The 18,005-nt window shown below is 37.7% G+C and overlaps 1 protein-coding gene across 2 annotated transcripts in view; it reads right to left on the bottom strand.

Moving 5' to 3' along the window:
* The window catches only part of abca4.L (ATP binding cassette subfamily A member 4 L homeolog), a 107,887-nt gene that overhangs the window by 55,295 nt on the left and 34,587 nt on the right, over nucleotides 1–18,005 (bottom strand). For both annotated transcript variants that reach the window (XM_041589396.1, NM_001095553.1), the window contains 6 exon segments: nucleotides 16,783–16,872; nucleotides 14,402–14,642; nucleotides 13,297–13,436; nucleotides 12,438–12,554; nucleotides 11,982–12,179; nucleotides 5,957–6,162 (listed from right to left, as the gene is read on the bottom strand). In XM_041589396.1, coding sequence (XP_041445330.1) covers nucleotides 5,957–6,162; nucleotides 11,982–12,179; nucleotides 12,438–12,554; nucleotides 13,297–13,436; nucleotides 14,402–14,642; nucleotides 16,783–16,872 — 992 coding nt within the window.

Genomic DNA, 18,005 nt, shown 5'->3' with positions numbered 1-18,005 from the left:
TATGTGGAATTAATTTTGAATGTTTCATGCAAGTAATAGCACTATGTTACAATTAATAGATTTACTGACTGTTCTTGTTATTTGCTCTTCCAAGCTAACAAGATTTAGAAACCAATGTATTCCAGTCTCCAGGTTTTAAATATATAGGGCTAGATTTAAGAAGATAAGATAAAATGTATCTTGTGGTCTATCTTCTGAAAACACATCTGCAACCTTTAGGGTCAGGCCACACAGGGTGTTTTGGGGAGATTTGGTCACCTGGCAACTTCAGGGAAGGCGTTTGGGGAGAATGGTCGCCGCAAAAACGAGACGATTAGTCGCCAGGCGACCAAATCTCCCCAAAACGCCCTGTGTGGACTTACCCTTAAGGGTGGTGGCAGATGGGGAGATTAGTCGCCCAGCGACAAATGTTCTCTACTTCAAGCAACTCGTGAGGCAACTTTGTGTGACTTCGGAAATCCTAAGCGTTTCTTATGCCATCCCGCCCGCGATTCATATTCTTGCCAGCGGGAGGGCATTTCAGGCAGATTTGTCACTGGGCGACTAATCTCCCCTTTTGCCACCACCCTTAAGGACAAGAAAATGTGTAATTAAATAGTAGTTAAAGGGATCCTGTCATCAGAAAACATGTTTTTTTCAAAACACATCAATTAATAGTGCTACTCCAGCAGACTTCTGCACTGAAATCCATTTCTCAAAAGAGCAAACAGATTTTTTTATATTCAATTTTGAAATCTGACATGGGGCTAGACATTTTGTCAATTTCCCAGCTGCCCCTGGTCATGTGACTTGTGCCTGCACTTTAGGAGAGAAATGCTTTCTGGCAGGCTGCTGTTTTTCCTTCTCAATGTAACTGAATGGGTCTCAGTGGGACATGGGTTTTTACTATTGAGTGTTGTTCTTAGATCTACCAGGCAGCTGTTATCTTGTGTTAGGGAGTTGCTATCTGGTTATTTTCCCATTGTCCTTTTGTTTGGCTGCTGGGGGGAAAGGGAGGGGGTGATATCACTCCAACTTGCAGTAAAGAGTGATTGAAGTTTATCAGAGCACAAGTCACATGACTTGGGGCAGCTGGGAAATTGACAATATGTCTAGCCCCATGTCAGATTTCAAAATTGAATATTAAAAAATCTGTTTGCTCTTTTGAGAAATGGATTTAGTGTAGAATTCTGCTGGAGCAGCACTATTAACTGATTCATTTTGAAAAAACATTTTTTTCCCAGGACAGTATCCCTTTAATCAGCAAGGTCACTTTGATGTCATGGCCAGTAAAGATGGGTTCCCCAGGGGTGAAATTTGTGGTAGGAGAAATTAGACTGGAATGGAGGCTTGAGACTTAAGGTGGTCATACATGCAGAGATCCGCTTGTTTGGTGAGGAGCGCAATTCTCGATCTGATGGGATTTTTAAACCAGTCCAATCGATATCTGGCCTGTTGGTGGGCCCCTTACACTGCCCGATAAGCTGCCGACTAAAGGTGGCCATACACGGATAGACCCGCTCGTTTGGCGATGTCGCCAAACGAGCGGATCTCCCTCCGATATGCCCACCTTGAGGTGGGCAATATCGGGCTGATCCGATCGTGGGCCCTAGGGCCCAACGATCGGATCCTAGCGTTCGCCAAACGGGCGGTCGGATCGCGGGACCGCATCAACGAACAGATGCGGCCGCGATCCGACGGGATTTTTAATCCCATCCGATCGAGATCTGGCCGACTTTCGGCCAGATCTCGATCGGGGAAGCCCGTCGGGGGCCCCCATACACGGGCCAATAAGCTGCCGACACGGTCTGTCGGCAGCTTTTATCGGCCCGTGTATGGCCACCTTTAGTCTGTCTGCAGTTTATACCGGCCTGTGTATGGGGATAGAATGTAATTTTTGGAGAGGAACTATGAATCTGCATTTACACCACATGATTCATGGTAAATCTTCACAATCTACACAAAGAGCACACACAATTGCAGTCATTGTGTTGCATATTCATCCACTATACTTTCCAGTTTTCTCTATTAAGCCAGTGCAGTATCAATTTGCTGATACCGGTAGATCTGGTAGATTGGGCAGGACCTCAAATGTCAGAAAGTTGGGAAAGTAAGACAGTATGATCCAGGGATTCCAGGCATTTAGGATGTAAGTCCTCACAAGAAGGTTCCTTTGACTGTTAAATGCTTTGTTTTGGTTGCCCCACTGACCTACTTTTGCTTTTCTTATGTCAAAGATGAACTTTCTGAATCTTCCCAGCAATGGACAAGCATTTCTAGAAAGTTTCTGCCCAATAAATGAATGTTAAGATGTCACTCTATCCCTGTAGGTGGCTTTTGATTTTAGTTTGCAACATTTTCCCATGGTGATTAAATAAACCCATGTGACCATTTAAAACCCCCATGAAAACTGTACACCACTATTGAGCTCACAAAGGAAAATAACGAGGATTATTAAAAAATAAAAATCATGTGATGACAGTACCCCTTTAAAAGTAGAAACAAGAGACTGAAAAGGACAAAAAGGTTAATAGGTTAGTGGGCAGAAGACTAAAGAACGTGTCAAGCAAATGATAAGTTCACCAGAAAATAGCAAGCTATTTATATATCTGTCCACATGTATAAGGTGCAGATGAGTTAACTAACGACAAATGCCATGAAATCTGCAATTGTCCCCAAATCCAATTAATGAGAGACTGTTTTGTCTGCAGCAATATTTTGTGAAATGAGTGGCCTACTTCCTTAGTAATAGAAGCAAATTTGTAGGAAGCTAAAAGTCACATACAAATTGATCAAAAGTCCTTTGTTTGTAGATCATAGGTTTACATAAAGAATGGATATTAAGGTGTATATGGATATGCATCTTTCTGGAGGTTCCTATGTTTTTGAGAGCAAGAGCCCAGCCAGTTATTTAGGGTCAAATTAGACACAACATTTTTAAGCAAGTCAAATTCATACTTAGTTTGAGGGTAAAAAAATTGTAAGTTTAAGAAGATTCAGCCTAGACAAATTTCAGCAGCCTCCCAAGACTTACACTGCAGTCAGCCAATGAGTGTTTGTCAAGTGATCGCATACAGAGGCTTTTTCAGGAGGTAACAATCATTTAAAAAGAGCTTAAAAGTGTTGCTTAAAGTGCCTGAAGTTTTCTAAAAAAAATAAAAAGACTGAAATAAACTACACTGCAGCAGGATGGCTTGAAGGTAGTGGAATCAAGTCAAGTGTGTCTAATATAGGAGTCTTTTATCCAGGTGAGGTTATATTAATATTATGCAGGGTTGCTTGGAGACAACATAATGGCACATATATCACTACATTGTTCGTGCATTGTTCTTTGAATCTCTTAATACATGATTAAACAGTGTTGGGTGGTTAAAAAAATGTGGTAATTGCTGGTGTTTCCATGCAGACGTTTTATATGCTTGGTAATATAATTTATGCATTACTTGTTTAGATTTGAACAAACATGAAACGAGCAGGAAGCCAGGCTACTGGATTTCTATTTGTATTTTTACTGGGGTGAAGACATCAGATCCATTGATTGATTGATAGGAGCCCACAAGTATAGAAGATGCAGTGAGGGCCCTGACACAATATGTGTTTGCAGAACAAATGTATTCACTGAACTTATCCAGAATGCTCCACCTGGGGTTTTCGAGATAAAGGGTCTTTTCATAATCTGGCTCACCATGCCTTAAATCTACTAAAATCCTTTAAATCATGAACTAAACCCAATGGAATTATTTTGCATGCAATAAGGATTCATTATATTTCACTTAAGATCAAGTAAAATGTTCTGTCTGATTATTACAAAGAAAACAAAATAAATAAAAATGGAATTATTTAAGTAAAATGGATTCTAATGCAGATGGCCTTCCTGCAGTGACTACCAGGGGAGCAGGGGTGCCATTGGGCCAGGGCCCGCACCCCCTCAGGGCCCGGCAGCTTGCCCGTCACTGGACTCCGGGCAAAAATAGCGTACGGAGGGGGGGGCACCAGGGCCCGCCCCCTCTAGTTATGTTACTGCCTTCCTGTAATTTTGAACTTTCTGGACAACAGTTATCTGGATAACAGATCCTTCACCTGTATCAGCATTTGAATATGTAAAAAACATTTTAATTTTTATGATCTTTTTTTCCTTCATATTAATTGACATATCCTGTTATTCACCTTAAAAGATTCACATTCACCTTTAGATTTATTTAGTTTTTTTGTGAAATAACATAGCTGCTTTGTAGATACAGAAGATAATTACCTGCAAGCTATATAATAAAGGCACATACCTTTATAATTGTACAACAGTACAAATTAATTGATTTTCCTGAAACAGAAAACCTAGTACGTTAAATTATATATAAATAATAATGAATTATTAGAATGCTGAAAATGAAAGCACAATTATAGTCACAAACTAACTATTAGTTCATGGTCAAAACTGATATTTGATATTGTATTTAAAAATATAATGGAGTTCTCCTTGAAAAAATCAATTTTCATAAATAACTTGCTTAACTGAACAGGAATGTGTTGTCAGTGATTTATGTAAACATATAGATATATATATATATATATATATATATATATATATATATATATATATACCAATGAGATTTCTCTGTTGTGTGATCTTTAAAGACCCTGTCAATAAGGCAATTTTAAGCTTCACACAACAGCTCTACATAAATTTAATTATAAAACAAGCACTTGGCATGTCTGGTTGGTTGAAATGCATGGCCATCTGTAAGGGAGGGCAATATTTTTTTATGTTAAAGTTTAGGGAAAAAAATTGAACATAGAAAGAAATCATGAATAAGGAAAAAAATTACAAGACTTGTGTGAATTTTCCCCCTGCGGTTGTGTTCCTCTTTCTGTCAATTGCTAGCTTATTTAAGAAAAGCAAAAAAAACACATTGTTCTTCTGTTAATTTCAGCGGGGCTGTGAAATCTCAACATTTTGAAAAATCTCAAAAAGAAAAAAACTGGCTTGAATGCTTCAGATATACCTCCCACTGGCTTCTATAGATTCTTAGCAGGTCTTAGGTAGCAAAGTTTTTTCACTAGAATATTTTTTGTATAAATTAATTGTGAATATTCAAGTTTAAAAAATTTGAAAACATTTACAATCTTTCATCAGTATTAATTTTATCAGTATTTGTTACACACAGCGATTCCCAGGTTACACATGCAGTACTGAAAGGGAAATTTAATGCAAAAACAAAAGAAACCCTATTTTGAAATATGCAAAAATGTCAGTACAGAGTGCTGACACATATGAACACTGAGTAGCATTACATATTACAACATATTTGAAATGTTTACATATCGCATATATATGTATATATATGATATACCAGAGCCATGAATATCCTGTAAATTACATCATTATAAACAGTGCTTAGTGATGTCATCAGTGCTTAGTGATCACATGACTCCCTTAAACTTGTATTTTATAATAAATAATGTTCCCTCTGTTGTAAAATAGAAGGATTTTTAAAAGTGACCTCAGTCCCATGACCCGTACAATATATGGTAATATTCCTGCTTTCATGCATTTGGGCCGTCCACCGCTCTGCTGCATGTATCTGCACGCAAGGGATCTTATTCAAATGAATGAAGATGGAGCATGGAGCTGATCCACTTCTTTCAGCCTAAAATAAATGCGCAGGTTGAGAGCAGCAGAGCCAACACTCCATGTGCTCTTGGCCTTAGAAGAAAAACTGGGGGTTATTTATAAACACTGGGCAAATTTGCACCTGGGCAGTAACCCATCGGAACCAATCAGATCATTGCAGCTGGCTGAAAAAAGCAGATCATTGATTGATTGCTATGGGATACTGCCCAGGGGCAAATCTGCCCAGAGTTTATAAATTAACCCCAATGACTGACTGCAGCTAGAAATTAAAAGAAAACACTACAAATCTGCAAAGTTTATCTATTAGTATTTGAACAGAATAGTATTTATCAAAAAGTGACTAAGTACCTGTCTTTTATCTTGTTTGTTTTCTCCACAGCATCAATATCCATCCGTATCTTATATTTTACATGGGACGGTATATTGTTGGTCCATGGAAACATATCTAGGAACACCAGGCCAGCCCAGAATTTATTTTCTTCCAACAAGTATAGTGCATGGTGTGTCAAATGGGATTCATCGTCATGACCTTCAAATTTGTCCAACGTCAAACACTGCAGATAACAAGAGTAATTTTGTTATTACACATAGCCAGTGCATACCAATGGACATAATGAATGAATAGTTGGTCAGTTACAGATGACTCCTACACATCCATGCTTTAGTGATATGGAAAACATCAGAAATATAAGTAAGGTTTATAGTATACCGGCTGGCTTATAGGTAGTGAACACTATCAGTATGTGTCAGATGTCTGATGTGTATATTGAATAAAAACATGCATTTAAAGGAATACCCATACTTTTTTCAGGAGCTTGCTCAGTTGGGCTTAAAAAGAAACATAAATATATGTTTTTTTCACAGACATACCTGATTCCAAAGATTGAAAGGAAACACCAATAGTGTGTCTGTGTAACTGTAGGAACCATCTTGCCTCCTCCTCCTTAGGATCACAGTGTAATGCAACTTATCTCTCTTCTTGTTCCATTGTAACGTGATAGATTCTGGGACTTACAGTTCCTCTGCTTTCCATAATGAGTTGGACATATATTCTCTGGACACATATTCTCTGGACACATATTCCCAGAATCATTTCACATTGGAACAAGGTGAGGGAGGGGTAGCATTGTACTGAGAGCATAGGGGAGGGTGGGGAACTGGGGAACTGCTGTAATATTAATTAATACACTTCCACCTACAAGAACAAAACCTTGAACATTGGGATGTATTTAATAAGGCATTAAACCCCTTCATATAACTACAACAAGCAAATATTCCAGAACTTTATTGCTGACTAGCAAAGAGTTATGGACCCGATATAAAAAGTATATATTTCAAATTTTCATATCACCCTCTTAAAGTATTATTAGATAATAATGTTACACACTACTATATGCAGTTATATAGGCAACCATGAAACAGCAAAGTAGAGCAATGAACAAGCAATATTAATTGCAAATAGCTGCTGTACACTTCATATTGCAGAATCTCAAGTGTCAAAAACATGCCCTGTATGGCACTTTAAAACAGAGACGTGGCCACTTGCTGTGGGGCAGGGGTTAAACGCATTGCTGTGTATAGAACTCTGCAAAATGAGTGTCTCCGTATGAGAATGATTTGTCTTTCTGGCCTAGATGTGTAGTGTGTGTGTTGTTTATTGTGGCAGTGTTTAGGCAGAGCATTTACTGGCTCACATGGCACTTTCATTTGCCAATGATGTGTTTCTTATCTTGTGGACTCCCTAACATGCTGGCTCACAAATGCTAGCTGGGAAGAGACGGTACAGCAGCCTGCAATTTGATTGGTTTATTCATGCTAGTGAACTCTGTATGACCCCAAGTGACTCAGTGCACCTGAATTAAGCCTGGGGTTAATCACATGCTAATGAAGGAGTAGCCCTGTGACTTAGGTCGGCAGTTACAATAAGGGAATTAGAATTCCTTGAAGTCAAATAATCCCAGAACAAATGGTTAATTCAATATTTTACTGACTTTCTTGCAGTTGGTCTTATTTCACATACAAAAAGAACAGGAAGACATTAAAGGGGTTGCTCACCTTTAAATAAACGTTTAGTGGCTGAGTTTAGCGTGTAGAGTTTTTTTTTACCTGAACTCGAAACTTGAATGGTATTTTAGCTAAAAAAATAAATAAAAAATTCTTGAATGTGAAAAACCTGATTCTGCGAGTTGGAGTCCGGCAACCTGAAAACTCGAACTAATCGAATCATTCGAGTTTTCGGGCAAATCCCATCGAAAAAAACTCGAAGAATAAGCAGGCTGTTAACCTCTTCAAATGGTTCAAAGGACCTCTGCCATTGACTTCTACTGAACCTTGACAGGTTTTAGGTGGTGTATTTTCAGATTTGAGTTATTTCCAGGGTCTGGGTATATTAAATCTTGAATATTCAAGGTTTTTTATAAAAACTTGATCAATTTAAATTTTTTTTTTTTTAAACCGGAAAATGTTTTCAAATACAATTTTCGTGGAAAAAACTACTCAAACCTTAACAAATCCGCCCCTTATTATGAAGTAGAGAGTGATATTATGAGACAATTTCTACTTTTTTATTATTTGTGTTTTTTTTTAATTATTTGGCTGTTTCTAGAATCCAAGTTACCCTAGCAACCATGTATTGATTTGAATAAAAGACTGGATTATGAATAGGAAAGGTCTGAATGGAAAGATGAGTAATAACAAGTAGAAATAACAATACATCTGTAGCTTCAGATGGGGTCAGTGACCCCCTACTGAACACTTAAAAGAGTCAGAGGAAGAAGGCAAATAATTAAAAAAAACTATAAAAAATAAATAATGAAGAGCAATGGAAACATTGCTTAGAACTGGCCATTCTATAACATACTTAAAATTAACCTCCCCTTTAATGGTGCACTGGATTGCCGGCCTGCAGTGTTTGATCCCTTCTACCTGTACCTTCTGCGCATCACAAACTAACCATTATCCCACATCAAAGTCTGACTACACAAGTGCTTATTCTCTTGGCAGACATCATTTCATAAGTAAAGACGCCTTTGTTTCAATTTCCCATTTACTGAAATGAGTCTCGCTGACTTTTGGAACATCTCTCAGGAGTTTTCTTTTTTTTGTATTAGCACAACAGATGAAATGAAATCTGAAGAAGTGATTAATTTAATACAAGCCATTATATTTCTCAGCAGTCAATTATATACTGGACACTCATACTGATGGGGTGGGAGGCTTGAGCACTTCTATTATTAGTCAAACGGAACAGAAATTCCCATCAAATATATCAGAAAATAAATAAATAATATTGACTGTAAAAACAACGGCATGTGTGCGAAAGACAGAAACACAGTCGTGAATATTCCATTTGTGTCATAGGTAGCTTTACTGTTAATAGAGTTGAGGTTCAACAACAAATCATGTCCTACATATGGAAAAATCACAAATATATAAATAACATATTATTATCAAGTACATTTTATTGCCCATGGTTGTCCATCTGAGGCTGGTAAATAGAATATATGCCCTCTGCACAAAGTGATAAAAATGTATAAAAATATGGCAACAACATGATAGATTCTACGGTTCTAGGTTTCTATGCTGTGATTCAATATCTAAGAAAAGTGCCATGGAAAGGATTAATACTCACTGCTATAAGCAGGTGTAATTTATTTTATCAAATGCTCAATCTGAACTATTTTAAAGCTGGCCATACACGGGCCAATAAAAGCTGCCGACAAACAGAGTCGGCAGCTTATTGGCCCGTGTATGGGGCCCTCCAACGGGCTTCCCCGATCAATATGTTGCCAAAAGTCAGGCAGATGTCGATTGGGCAGGGCTAAAAATCCCGTCGGATCGCCGACCACCTGTTAAGCCTGCAATATGATCTGATTGTTGGGCCCACGATCAGATCAGCCGATATCGCCCACCTCAAAGATTTCACCAAACGAACGGATCTCTAGGTGTATGGCCACCTTTAGGGAAACTTTGGTAGGTTAGACTGTCCCACAAAATCTTGTCATGAAACATGTGATTTTGTGGGATGCTGTAAAGCTGATCTTACGAACAGTTTGAAGGTTTCTTGTTTTGATGCATTGATACCTGAATTAACCTTATCCAACTTTATCATTTATCATTGTTTGAAAATGTTGCATTCAGTGTTCCCTTGTGATCAGGGCTGTATTTACCATCTTACTGCCTAAGGGTCTGTGCCTAGGACAGCAGTCAGGGGGCAGCCTTCAGGTGCTTATATGGTATTTAAAAATTGTTAAAATAAAAAAAACATTTCCAGCTTGCAGCCAAATATTTGGCTAAATCCCATGGCAGAGCTAAAGGGTATGATGGGGTACCTTCCTCCTTGATTTGGGCATGCACAGTGTAGCAGGCCTGTCTGCAAAAGCATTGAATTTAGGATGAGGGGGTAAGGCTGAGGTCTGGTATTAAGGGGATAATGGGTCTTAGTACAGCCTTGCTTGTGACAGTCCTGTCATGTTGAATGGCAAATCTTCAATGTGGTTTACAGATGAGTTACTCTTGCCTCTGGGGTTCATGTGCAGTCACCACTCCTGTGCAGTCACCACAAGAAAGTTGACTTTCTAGCCCAGAAACTCCCATTAATTAATAACTGAAACTTATTCCCATGCTCTAAAAAGTGGCATTGCAGGTAGATAAATCCAGGTATCCATGTGATTCATTGGCATAGATTACACATTGGTCCATGATTGGCTAAGCAATCATTTATGACCACAATGTTATTGTTGTCAATGGCATGTTAAGATTTACACCCAGACAAAGAAATCAAAGCAGCATCTAGTCATATGCCAACAATGTAGAAAATATTGTTTGTGTCCACATTAAGGGATACCATTAAAATGGGCTATTTAAGGATAAATCATAGTAATAAATTATATTTATTCTTTTTAAGGCTCTTTATAGCTTAGCAGTTTATAAATAAAATGTGATGATAGTGACTCTTTAAAGATTAGACATTTTTCTGTGGGAGCCTGCCTGGGTTTCTCTTCGGTATGTGGAGTGCATAAGAACGTTCATTGTTCAGCATGACTGAAGGCAACAGTTGTACTTTGTCTCCAAGCGTAAGCTCATTTCCCCTTATTTTCAATTATCAGCCTTTCTTTGATACCATTCCATAGCGCCATCAGGAGTGGAGGCTGTTCAAGATTCCCTGCTGATAAAATAAAAGTAGATGGCAAAACAAAGGGATGACATCCAAAACGAATGGAATTGTTTACCCACTGACTAGAAGGAACATGCCTGACTGGCTCTAAGTTAACTTCCTGCTGTTATTATTATAGTGTCATTATCTTGTGTTTATTTGTATGCACATTGTGAAAGCAGAGGCAAATAACATGCCTGGATTCATGTAATGGCTTGTGACCACCTAGTCCACTTCATTAAATTTAGCAGAATATATAAGTATCACTGCTCATGCCTAGAGTAGCTGATTTAAGTTGAAATTCTGGGAATAACAGTAGGGAGACGTGAAATGTATGTTACCCTTATGTCCTATTTTGTTTAATATCTGTGTTAGCAAGTTTTGAGTACACCAGTCAGTCTTTTATTACAGCATTAACAAGTAATACAAATGTACAGAAATAGTCTATTACTGCTACTGAGTATGTTATACATGATTATGTCTCTATACATCAGTTATAGTTATAATCTCCTTCAGTCCATATACAGGAGTGCGATTGCACCTGGAGCTTGCAGGAGATGCAATGATTTTTCATTGCATGTGAAACTGCAGAGATGTTTTTGCAACTGCATCCTTGAATGAGATTGGGTGCTCATTGGGAGATGAGGCAGCCCCTCAACAGTAGTTACACCACTGACTTGTTTCATTGTCTGTGGCAATGTAACATAGTAACATGGTAAGTTAGGTTAAAAAAAGTCACATGCCTAACTACTGATATAAAATAACCTCCACAGTACAATGCTAGCCCCCATACTTCAGTGGAGGAATGGTGTTTTTTATTTAAACTAGTCTCTTCTACTCACAAAACCAGTTCCCACATCACAGCTGGCTTATACTAATGCTGGGTTGTTAACTTCAGATGTGTTTTTTGCCACCCTCCCATACAGGTCAATATTATTGAAACTCTTGATTTAGCAGAGCCATAACTACAGTGAAGTATGGTGGTCAGTGGTGTAACTAGATATTACTGAGGCCCCCCAAAGGAATGATTTTTCAAGCCCCCCAAAATATATTTTACCAATACTTATTGAAATTGTATATGTATTAGCCTTCATTAGGCCCCTACCCCCTGCAGCCTAACCCTAACCTGCTAAACTTGTTCTAAAGCATTCCTATCTCCCAAATCCTAAATTCTCTGGTCAATATAATAAACATATTCCAACTCTGTATATTTCTTACCTCCATATATTGATTAAATAGATGCACAGCATGATCAGTGATGTTAAAGGCATTTCTCCAGTCATAATTCACTTGCCCTTCAGGTCGCTCATCTGGATTTCCATTGTAAAGAAAATTGATTATGTCATCAGCTGTTAACCCTTCATCACCCAGCTGTCTCGTGAGGAATTCCTTCACTGTGGGATTTTTGATGGTGTCCTAAAGACAAGTGAAGAGCTTTTATTATTTAATTTGCCCTCTATCCAGTTAGCACACTGCAGTTATATTAACGGGGGGGGGAATCGGAATGTCCAGTATTATCCTGAGACGCAGTCTTATAAGTGCTAATTGTAACATTTACAGAAATACTCATTGAAAAGCCATCTGAGGTACAATAAATGCAAGGAACAGGTGTATCAAGGATAGGGAGTGTGGTTTGCAACATCTTTTGATGGCAGTTATGTGTGTTGCACCTACCCGCACTATATTCATTTGAACACTGTTGTGAAGAAAGTTCCAAAGCTGAGGTCCCACTTCTTCCCAGGATTTTCCTATTTGCCTGACGCGCTCCAGTTGCTCAAAGGTTGAGTTTGCCTGAAATAGAAAGGTGAAAATAAAGGGCTAAGTGCAATTGCCTTGTGTTGTTTAGCCCTTATATGATGCAGCCTTCAGCTGTTAATAAAAAATAACTGCCAGCACCCTCAGACAGAAGAAGGTCATGTCTTAATGAAGTGCATTTTTCTGCAAAATGGAATAAAAAGCCTGGTTTTGAATTAGTGTAAAGGAACTAACCTACACACACAAGCCCTACTATAAAATTCTATTTTATTGTGCAAGCACAATACACTTTATTAAAAGTCTATAAATGATTGAAATATTGTTTCCTTTCTTCTTTTAGAATCCACAACCAGCAGGCAGCTGCCATTTTGTGGAAGCTGTTCAAGATTTGCAACATCCCAAAATCATGTGAAAGGAGGATCTGGAGGGGGAAAGTGAGGACAGCAGTGACATCTAGGAAGGGCACAAATAAAACTGATGGCTGTGTCTGAGTCATAGAGGAGGGGAAGCCGATAAATGATACATATGACAGCTGCAGGTTTTAAATGCATTTATACCAGGCTGGGTGTTTTAATATAAAAAAAGTAATTTAGGTTTCATGTTTAATTTGAGAAGGACTTTTATTATACAGGTTTTTACATCTGGATGACAAGTCCCCTTTAACATCTCCTAACAAGATTAATTACAAGTGGTTGATAGCACCTGCTGGGAACTCCATGAACCATAACCACAAAAGTAGTAAAAGGAGCTTTCATTTCAAGGAACATTGATCCCTGACCTTTTTAAGGATCTCCCTTACTGCAGGCGAATCAGGGGAGAAAAGGACCTTGCCCATAAGAAGAGGCTTCATTGCACTCCAAGCTATTTTTGTTGCAGGGTTAGACTCCATACTCTGAATCAGGGCATTGCAAAATGGCGCTGTGGAATAAATCACATGATAGTCAATGTAAGGCAAAAAAACAGCACAAGTTAAATACATTGGTAAATTTAATTGCATCAATATTGTAGTCAGAGGCAAATACACTATAGCATAGGGCTCATGATCCCATTGAATTTCTGGTTAATTACAAAACATTAATTGCAAACATTTTACAAAAGCAATATATATATATATATAGATATATATATATATATACATATATATATATGTTTGTATGGCAATGTGTTATGTTTTACTGTTTTATAAGTTTATTTTTGGTGAATGGCCTATACACAGAAAGACAGTGGAAGCTGACTTGCCCTTTCTTACCCAAGCAGGTTTCTATTGGCCTGAATATGGGCACAGCCATACCCTTTTCAATCAGTTCCATTCCCTCTGTACAATAAGTACCTTACTCACCTTTTATTATAAAGAGATTATTATAAATCACCCTCTCACTTCCTTCCATTAAGCTACATAAGGATTAAGACAAAGACACTTCCTGTCACTAATTAATATTTAATATATTGTTCAAAACAACACACAAAATAATTTCTATGGCCTAATTATGGATCAATGTGGTTGATCCTATGCAAGAGATGTCTCTACTGTTCTGTAAATGAGGGTTTAACATCCAAGAATTCCATTTAAAGCCCAAAGTTGCAAGCTGAGTACTGTTTATACAGGTCATTGAACTTCAAGGCGATGTTAACAGCACCACAGCTGATTGACCAAAGAGGAAATCATGGCCAGTAACTAAGGATTATTATAGTAATTTTGATCAGTGTCCTCAAACACAAATAATAATAAGTGCAGTCAAATTGTGCAATATCTGAAATAGTGACCCATGATCTGATTGGTAAGACACTCTTCTTCCATATAGGACCATTTTTGCATGTGCATAGCTAAAAATGATAAAATCTATAGTTAGTATAGTACATTGGCATTCTTAGTTTACACTTACTGGTAGTCTTGTCATAAAGGTAATAGCTTTCTTTCTTGGTAGAGTTTACACCCAGAAAGACTTTGTAGTTATTGTCTTCATACCAATTGAAAGAGAAAACTCTGGCTCCACCTCCCTCAGGATAACCACAGAACAAGTCTGATAAAGAGTTCATGAGCTGCGTAAAGGTTGTGGGTCCTCCATCTTGCACAAGCGGCCTAAGTACCCAAAATAAATCCTGGATACTTGGCTTCTGTACTAACTAAAGTAAAGGAGAAACTTTATTTAGAAAATTTTCTAAAATACAAAATGGTCAATATCAGTGTGTTTAAAGGGATCCTGTCATCGGAAAACATGTTTTTTTTCAAAACGCATCAGTTAATAGTGCTACTCCAGCAGAATTCTGCACTGAAATCCATTTCTCAAAAGAGCAAACAGATTTTTTTATTTTCAATTTTGAAATCTGACATGAGGCTAGACATTTTGTCAATTTCCCAGCTGCCCCCAGTCATGTGACTTGTGCCTGCACTTTAGGAGAGAAATGCTTTCTGGCAGGCTGCTGTTTGTCCTTCTCAATGTAACTGAATGTGTCTCAGTGGTACATGGGTTTTTACTATTGAGTGCTGTTCTTAGATCTACCAGGCAGCTGTTATATTGTGTTAGGGAGCTGTTATCTGGTTACCTTCCCATTGTTCTTTTGTTTGGCTGCCTGGGGGGAAAGGGAGGGGGTGATATCACTCCAACTTGCAGTACAGCAGTAAAGAGTGATTGAAGTTTATCAGAGCACAAGTCACATGACTTGGGGCAGCTGGGAAATTGACAATATGTCCAGCCCCATGTCAGATTTCAAAATTGAATATAAAAAATCTGTTTGCTCTTTTGAGAAATGGATTTCAGTGCAGAATTCTGGAGGAGCAGCACTATTAACTGATTCATTTTGAAAAAAAATTTTTTCCCATGACAGTATCCCTTTAAGGGTAATCCCTGGCATGCTCACTTGCCCAATAGAATTTGAATTATAATAAGTAAATATTGTTTACGGATTGTCACCTAAAGGGTCATAGAACCGCAAAACTATAGAGTGCAGAATGAAGTGGAAAAAACGAATTTTATTATTTAGTATTATCATAACACACAATAAAAAAAAAAGATGTATTCAAAGAGAAGGAAAGCTACCGAGGCAGTTTATTACCAATAGATTGGCCACAATAGAAAGCAAGCTAGAATGCTATATTTATTTTGTAGAATGTGTTACCTTAACTGAATAAACAGCTCCCTATGTTTGTTTAGAAAAGCAGCTGCCATATTAGCTTGGTGTGACATCACTCTCTCCCTGCTGGCTCATAGCTCTGGGATCAGATTACAGCAGGGAGGGGAGGAGGAAAAAGGGAGGGGGAGAGACAAGCAAACTGAGCATGCTCAAGCCTGTGCCTGGGAGGTTTAAGCTGAAATAAGGAAGTCTGATACATAAGCCAATGTGTACACAATTACACAATATAAGGAAAGAAACATTGTGTTTCTTTTGACAGAGGACTCAGAGCAGCACTACTTTGAGGGTTTACTGGTGTATTTATATAGACCTTTCTGATAAAGCTTACTTAGTTTTATCCTTTCCTTCTCCTAATATTTTATTCTCACAAAAATGTTGTTAAAAAAAATATAATACATTTTCTACATATACTTTACCAGTGTTTATAAGTCCTGAAAGACTATCAAGGTCTTAATAAAGGTACATATATTTGGCACCCCACAATGTGGCAATGCCCTAGTTAACAGATCTGATTCTGCCCTGTGGCTCTGGAACTGTGGAAGTGGATGCCAACAACAAATGAAACAAAAAAAATAATTGCAATGAGCAGAATGAGATCACAATTATAATTACAATAAACTTAATGAGATCAATTATCACACTGCCATGTGGTGAAATGCAGAAAACTTCACCACAGAGCAAACATATATTTAATCGCTGTGGATAGATACCCTAATAGCAGAAAGTCATTCAGCAATCAAAAGACTATTTCTTATAAAAAACAGCCCCTTCTGGTTTGCAGCGCTTCTGTACAGAAGAGTTACAAATGAAACTATCAATAGACATTTAATTGAAACCTACAAACCCTTTATCAGCAAAGCTTGCAGCCTCATACATATATTTGGCCAAAACCCTGAATCAATCCTAAAATCAATCCCATCATTTCTTTTTCATGCATTCCCTATATTCCGAGTTTGGTAGCATGATTTTTTTTCCAAGGGTCAGAAAGCCTAGAGGCTAAGGAGAGAAAAATATGACGGCCTAGAATGAAAAACATGAAACATGGGAATTGTTCAGAACACCTATTCTAATCACTCGTATAAACAAAAGTTAAATATAAAGGACACTAGATCTGAAACAATACATAACTTACTTCTCTTATAGAATCGGACAAATTAGACATAACTTTCCCCCAGAATCGGAGATCTATTCCACGCGAGCTGCTGTCTATCACAGTTGGAAGCTGTTAAAAGGCAAAAAGAAAAAAAACACAATAAAGTTGGATACAAAGCAAGGATATTTATATCTTTTTGGCATCCCACACACACAGATCAGTTTTCACTATATAATCTGCAAATGAATATTATTTTAGAATATATTCATTAGGACTCTACAGATGCTATAGTATTCTGTATTGAACTGCTTAAAGGAGAACTAAATTCTAAAAATGAATATGGCTAAAAATGCCATATTTTATATAATAAACTTATTGCACCAGCCTAAAGTTTTTAGCTTTTTATTAGCAGCAATGATCCAGGATTTCAGACTTGTCAAGGGGGTGTCACCATCTTGGAAAGAGTCTGCGATACTCACATGCTCAGTGGGCTCTGAGCAGCTGTTGAAAAGCTAAGCTTAGGGGTCATCGCAAATGATCAAGCAGAAAATGAAGCTGACCTGTTATATCAACTGATGCTACAAGGCTGAGTATTAAATTCTGATGCTAGATGCCCTGGTTTCTGTACTGCCATGTAGTAATTATCTGTGTTAATTACTAATCTGCCTTGTATTTTGACATTTATATTATATATAATCTTATGCATTGATCCCTAAGCTCAGTACTGGGGCATCTTTGGATCTTTGGATCTTTGGCTGGGGTTGCTTTGGGCTGGTACAGAAACCCAAAACATTATGTACAATATAACATATTTTTTTAGCCGAGTTTTAGTTCTCCTTTAAGGTGGCTTGCTCCTTGACAAAGACTTTGCCTAAACCTTAATTCAGGCTGAAATAACAGAAGTGGAAGAAAGTTCCCTGTTCTTTACCACACAATGAAACAATAATTATTAAGGAAACAGTGGAGGGAAGTGTAGGAATATGCAGAAAGGCAGAATGATTGTTATGAAAACAAATATGTTAATGACCCGCTGCTATTTTTAAATGTGCTGTAAGCCTTATGCTAATTGAAGGTTTTGGCTAATGTGTGTGCATTACATTGCATACAGCCCTCATTATGTTATTATGAAATTACGTTTGTTATTATATAAGGCAGTTTATTAATGCAATAATGGGCTAAAGCCAAACACAATGATAATAATAGCAGTGAAACACTACTGAATGGTGAAATGTCATAAATGTGCAAAAACCCAGACATGATTA

Source organism: Xenopus laevis, chromosome 4L, assembly GCF_017654675.1.
Source record: "Xenopus laevis strain J_2021 chromosome 4L, Xenopus_laevis_v10.1, whole genome shotgun sequence".
NCBI lineage: Eukaryota > Metazoa > Chordata > Amphibia > Anura > Pipidae > Xenopus > Xenopus laevis.
This window is presented reverse-complemented; position numbering and strand designations above follow the sequence as displayed.